We start from the raw sequence: 6,591 nt of genomic DNA on the forward strand, positions 1-6,591 counted from the left end.
ATCTGTGTATCCACTCGTAGGTTTATTTATTCAATAAGGCTTGTGCCTGTCCCACTCACAGTGAGGTATTTATATGTTATATATAGTATCAGGTAGTATTTAATTAAGGTGTACGTATTATAAACGTACAATTATTATTTGGTGAGGGTTCTACTAACCTAGTTGTAAGTTGTACTTCCTGTATTAGAGGTACCCGTAGTCAGTTTTTCTAACCTTATAAAGAGTATTCTTAGATCATAGTTGTATGATGATTTTGTAATTGACTTTCACTAGTATCACTTTTTCCTGTCATGTTAGAGTTACACACTAGTTACTTGTCCTAACTCAGAGATTGTTAAAAAGATCTAGTAGTTACATTCAATAAATATACATTTATTGTGATTTTTTTTTTCTTATTACTCCTTTATTTTTAGTAGTATATTTTATAATTTAATAATCTTTAATAACTTTTCACATACTTGTACTACAAATTTAACATACTCTATAGCAGCGTAGAATACCTGGAAGAGCGTTAACCTAGTTATCCTTCTTCTGGCGCCCAAAAATTCATTCTATTTTCAGTATATTATTATATTTACTCTATCTATTTTCTGAACATTATCTTCATATCTTCTTTTCGAGCCATCATTGTCACTTCCTTTAATCTATTGTCTGGCCAAAAATAGCCGTGCAAATTGGCCGAATCCTTCCTTGAGTGTCAAGTGGCCCTTCTCATACATATTTAGCTAGCCATTCAAGTTATATCTATCTATTAATGATTTCTCATCTCTAGTCCTGTATCAATTCGATATTCTTTGTCTTGGCATCCTTCCATACAAATACTACTACAAAGTTGTATTTTAGTTACTCCAGCTTCTTCAACGGAGAAGCCACACATTTTTGTCCTTTGGCTACATTAAGTAGATCTTCTTCTTTACTACTTCTGTTGGAGTTTACCACTCCCTTTTCATTCACTCCAACAGAAAATCATCAGCTAGTTGTTACAGTACCAGCTCGACTGACTGATGAGAGGGAGACCTTGAAATATCGATATATCAGTCTATTGGTACCAGTTAAATCACGGAAGTTTTGACGAATTTGTGCTCCAATGCCATGTATTATGGCGTTTTAATTCATATATATAAAGTGGCTAAACACCCCTTTAGGGGTTACGCCGCTTACGCTCTCTAGATCTATGGTTTGAGGTAGATCAGTCCTCATGTTCGTTATTTAATTTTCTCGGTTATTTTTCTCCACTCTTTCCGGTCTCTGGTTTTTTCTTTCCAATGTCGTATGCCCGCCTTGTTGAGATCACTTACTACTTCTTGTAACCATGTAGATCTTGGTCTTCCACGTCTTCTCTTGCCAGCTGGTGTCCATTCCAATATTGAGAATATCGTCGTAGTTGATCCGGATCTCCATATGTGTCCTAGCCATTTTGCTCTTTGCTGTTTTATTTTACACACTATATCTTCCTTAATTTCATCCAGTAGCTCAAGATTCGTTCTTTGTCTAAATTCATTGTCACTTATTTTTATTGGTCCGAGTATTGCTCTTAGTATTTTTCTTTCTTGTATTCTAAGGTTTTCCTCTTGTTTTTTTGTCATGCTAAGAGTTTCTGCTGCATACATCATCGTCGGTCGAATTATTGTTTTGTATACTTTCATCTTTGATTTCTTACTCAATAGCTTATTTTTAAGTAATTTTTTATTTGCATGGAAGCTCTTATTTGCTGTAATAATCCTTTCTTTGATTTCGGTTTCTCTTTCTCCATTGTTTGTTATTAATATTCTAAAGTATTTAAATTTTTCGACTTCTTCAAAAGTGTATTCTCCTACTCTAACCATTCTCTTTTCAAAGTTTTTGTCAAATCTTATTGTTTTGGTTTTTTCTTGGTTTATTTTTAATCCCATTACTTTTCCTTCTGTTACCAATTCGTTTAACATTCGTTCCATTGTTTTTCTATTTTTTGTTATTAGAACAATATCATCAGCGTATGCTATTATTTGTCCTTCTCTCGTTCGGAGGGTGCCTTTGTTGATCTTCCTGACGATGTATTCTAGGGCAAGATTAAACAGAGTTGCTGATAATGAATCTCCTTGTCTCACGCCTTTATTGATGACAAATTCTTCTGTGTCGCCTACTTGAGTTTTTATGCTAACTACAGTTCTACTCATTGTCATTTGTATTAATCTTCTTAATTTATTTTGTATTCCCATTTCTTTCAGAGCTACCATTAATTTTGATCTTTTTATTGTATCAAATGCTTGTTGAAAATCTATAAAAAGCAGTTCAATTTCTATTTTATATCCATGTGCTTTTTCCATAAATTGTTTAACCGTATGTATGGCATCTGTTGTAGACTTTCCCTTAACAAATCCGCATTGATAGTGTCCTATGATATTCGTGGTAGCTTCGGTCAGTCTTCGTTGTATTAAGGCGGACATGATTTTATATACTGTGTTTAATAGCGTCAGTCCTCTGTAGTTATTGCACATCTGTTAATCTCCTTTTTTATGAATCGTGATAATTTGTCCTTTGCACCATTCTTCCGGCATTTTTTCTTCGTTCCATATGTCTTTTATTAAATTGTATAATTTATCTTTTAATTCTTCACCGCCATATTTTATAAGCTCCATATTGATACAGTCCGATCCTGAGGCTTTACCATTACGGCTGCTATTAATAATTTCCTCAACTTCCTCTTTTGTTGGTATTTCTAGCTGGTTTCCTAACATCACTGTCTCTTCTTCTATGTTTTCATTTAGGTCTTGATCTTCTTGTTCTGTTAATAATTCTTTAAAATAGTTAGTCCAAATTTCTTTATACTCTTCATCGTTTTCTGATACTTTTCCATTTTTATATTTTATGCCTTTTATCTTTCCTTTAAAAGTTTTGTTCTGCTCACTAATTTTCTTATAGAATTCTTTTGTGTTTCTGTTCTTACTTTCTTTTTCTATTTCTTTTATCTTATCATCCAACCAGTCACATCTAATTTTCCTTATTTTTTTCTTGTATTCATGTCTTATTCTATTGTATTCTTCCCTATAATCCTGTCTATTTGTTCTTATCCACATTTGTCTCATTTCTACCTTCTTTTTTAGCATGTTATGGCATTCTTCGTTATACCATTCTTGTCTTTTTTTGTTTCTTTTTATCCCGATGTGTACATCCGCTGTTTCATTTATACATTTTTTATATTTCTTCAGTCTGTTTCTATATCCTTTGAAGGTTTAGATTGTTCCTTCAGTTTTTTGTTCATGTCGTCAGCATACTTAATCCTTATGTCTGGAGCATTCAGTTTTTCTACGTGCCATTTATTTTTGGTTGTCGTGTTTTTTAGAGTTTTTTTGACTTTTTGTCTTACCTTTGCAGTTACCATAAAATGGTCTGTGTCTGCATGTGCACCTCTGTAGGTTCTCACGTCTGTTACCGATGTTTGCTTCCTTCTTGTAATCAGTATATGGTCTATTTGTGACAATGTTTTTTGGTCTAGGGAAATCCACGTTACTTTATGATATTTAGGATGTTCGAATTTTGTACTAACGATAATCATATTGGTACTAGCTGCTAGGTTACATAATCGTTGACCATTGTCATTAGTTTTTTCGTGTATTGTGTGCTTACCTGCTACTTGGTTAATGTAGTCTTCCTTACCTATTTGGGCATTAAAATCTCCCATTACCAGTATTGTGTCTTCTCTAGGTAAATTCTCTATTTCTCGTTCGAGTTCCTCATACAATTTGTCTTTTTCCTCCGCAGCAGTACTTTCAGTTGGGGCATAATCGTTTATGATTGATATATTAAATGGTTTGGCGTCAATTCTCAGATAAGCCATACGTTCATTTATTGGTTTAAATTGCATGTTATTTTTTATTTTTCCCATAATTATGAAAGCAAGTCCATATTGACCTTGTTTTTCATGTCCCGAGTACTGTAGTGTGTAGTTTTTATTATTTATTTCTCCTTGACCTGCTCATCTAATTTCTTGAATCACTGCAATATTAATTTGGTATCTTTCTAGTTCTGAGACGATCTCCTGCATTTTTCCTGGTTCAAGCATTGTTCTGATGTTCCACGTACTTATTTTTATTTGATCACATTTTTTCGTTTTTTTATTATATTTTTTTCTGTTCGTGTGTTTTATTTTATCTAATCTGTTCAGATCCTTTTCCTTTGCCATTTTCGTGTCCGTTTTTTGTGTTGTATCCGATATTTGTTGTTTTATCAGTTTTTTGGCGTGTCTTGGTTTGCCCTTTCCAGTTCATTCTTCTCTTTGTTCCATTTCCATATAGTCCCGTCAATACTTAGTTTTTGATAACCTACTCTAGTGTTCTTACCGTTTTATTTTTGAAATTTTGCAATTTTCCGTATTTCTTGTTGTATTTTCATCTCTTCTTGCGTTAGATCGTTATTGATGTATATCTCCGGCTTTGATTTCCTTAGTTTGTTTTTATTCTTCATAACTTTTATTTTTTCATTTTTGTTAACTGCTCCAACGTTTACGTTTGTTAACTGCTCCAAATGTTTTGCTCCAACATTAGAGCAGGTAAAACAACTCTGGAAGCCAAATCAGCGGGATTCTGAGCAGAAGGAACATAAAACCAACTATTAGGAGAAAGGCGTTCCTGTATATATGAAACCCGGTTAGAAACAAAAGTTTTCCTACGATGAGGAGAGGATTTTATCCAACTTAGAACTACCTGAGAATCGGACCAAGCTACCAATTTTTCGATTTTAAGTTTAGGATCTAATACTCTGACTACAAACTGCATGAGTTTAGATAGTAGAACTGCAGCGGACAGCTCCAAACGTGGAATGCTTACAGTTCTTATGGGAGCCACTTTTGACTTCGCGCAAACAAAAAAGACACAAACCTGACCATCTGGTAGAACAAAACGCAAATAAATAACAGCTGCATAACCCTTTTCACTACTGTCACAAAACCCATGGACCTCACAACAAATATACCTGGACACGAGCATGCACCTAGGTATTTCAAGCTGTGCAAGGGATAACAGTTGTTCCTTATACTGGTTCCAAACTTTACAAATTGAGTCTGGAGGAGAGTCATCCCAGTCGATTCCGGACAACCATAAACGTTGGATAAGGTGCTTCGTGAACAAAGTCATGGGAGCTAGAAACCCCACAGGATCAAACACTCGGGCCAATTCAGACAACATACTTCTCTTAGTACAAGATTTGTCCAGAGCTGTCACTTCAAAAGAAAAACAATCCAACTGTGCATTCCATACAAGTCCAAGGATTTTTAGAGGTGACGAACAACTATTATCATCAAAGGAAATAGATTTCTTACCAATATGCGACTCCGGTAGACCTTCTAATAATCGCATATCATTGCTCGACCACTTACGCAATTCAAACTGACCTCGAGATAACAAGGATATCAACTCATTCCGAAAATCTAGCGCAATTTCTAAGGTATCACCACCACACACTATATCGTCAACATAAGTACTCATACGCAAAACTTCAGCGGCAAGGGGAAACTCTCTACCTTCATCTTCACTCAGCTGCAACAAAGTCCTTAAAGCAAGAAAAGGAGCTGATGATACACCATAAGTAACGGTTAATAACCGAAATTCCTGTAACTCTTGATCAGGAGAGAATCTAAAAACAATCCTCTGATAATCACAATGACTTTTATCAACTCGTATCTGCCTATACATCTGCTTAATATCCGTGGATAAGACATATTTATGAAGCCGAAAACCCAATAAAATAGTTAAAATATCTTGTAGTTTCTTTCCAGTAAACAAGCACTGATTAAGAGAATTCTGATTTCCAATTCGAGCAGAAGCGTTAAATACAACTCGCAAATTGGTAGTCAAACTATCAGGTTTTAATAAAGCATGGTGAGAAATATAGTAACAAGATAATGGACGAGAAGTTTCTGACACAAGCTCCATATGATGCAAATCCAAATAATCTTTCATAAAGGTACAATATTCCTGATAAACACTAGGATTTTTCAAAAGCCTTTTTTCTAAGGAAAGAAAACGATTTACAGCTAACTCAAACATTCCTGGAAAAACAGGAGATAATTCCCTGAAAGGTAGAGCAACGGTATAACGACCAGAGCCGTCTCGACAAACATTCTCAACAAAATTTTTCTCACAAAGAATATCTTCAGGAGCTGAACATTCTACTTCAGGAACAGTTTCTAAACTCCAAAACTGCTTTACAGACTCCTCCAACGAAACCATTTGATCCACGTGACAAAACAACGAGGTGGCAGATGTCATAGGAACCGAACTACAGGGACCCATAAGGACATAGCCAAAAACGGTATTAAGAGCATCAGGCATACCTCTATGAGTTTGAACTTTACCTTCTAATCATAACTGAGAAAAGATATCAGCTCCAAGCAATAAGTCCACCTTACCAGATAGATGAAACCGAGGATCTGCCAACTTTAAATTAGCAATATAAAACCAATGCTCAATATCCAAACCAACAACGGGTAGGTCCTCACAAATTTTTGGCAACACAAACGCCTCACAATTAAAAATAGGATCCACTCTATCCACAGGTTTTATCTGAAGATCAACTCGACCAACCACTGTACTTTTTATAGCACCAATACCTTGT

The 6,591-nt window shown here is 34.9% G+C and overlaps 1 protein-coding gene across 1 annotated transcript; it reads right to left on the minus strand.

The window, feature by feature from the left end:
• Positions 1-4,490: 4,490 nt before the first annotated feature.
• LOC126891505 (uncharacterized) lies at positions 4,491-6,308 on the minus strand. Its single transcript, XM_050660681.1, has 3 exons — positions 5,764-6,308; positions 4,951-5,610; positions 4,491-4,587 (listed from the first exon to the last, which is right to left on the minus strand). Exons 1-3 carry the CDS (start codon positions 6,306-6,308, stop codon positions 4,491-4,493), a joined length of 1,302 nt encoding a protein of 433 aa, XP_050516638.1.
• Between the last annotated feature and the right edge of the window lie 283 nt (positions 6,309-6,591).

This window comes from Diabrotica virgifera, chromosome 9 (assembly GCF_917563875.1).
Source record: "Diabrotica virgifera virgifera chromosome 9, PGI_DIABVI_V3a".
Lineage (NCBI taxonomy): Eukaryota > Metazoa > Arthropoda > Insecta > Coleoptera > Chrysomelidae > Diabrotica > Diabrotica virgifera.

Excerpts from the sequence above, each read along its gene's own strand:
- LOC126891505 (XM_050660681.1), bottom strand. The coding sequence starts at position 6,308 with ATGCCTGATGCTCTTAATACCGTTTTTGGCTATGTCCTTATGGGTCCC. Across the intron at positions 5,611-5,763 it reads AATCAGAATTCTCTTAATCA|ATTCTCTCCTGATCAAGAGT; the intron begins GTGCTTGTTTAC and ends GATTGTTTTTAG. Across the intron at positions 4,588-4,950 it reads AGGTGCATGCTCGTGTCCAG|TTGGTTTTATGTTCCTTCTG; the intron begins GTATATTTGTTG and ends TTCTCCTAATAG.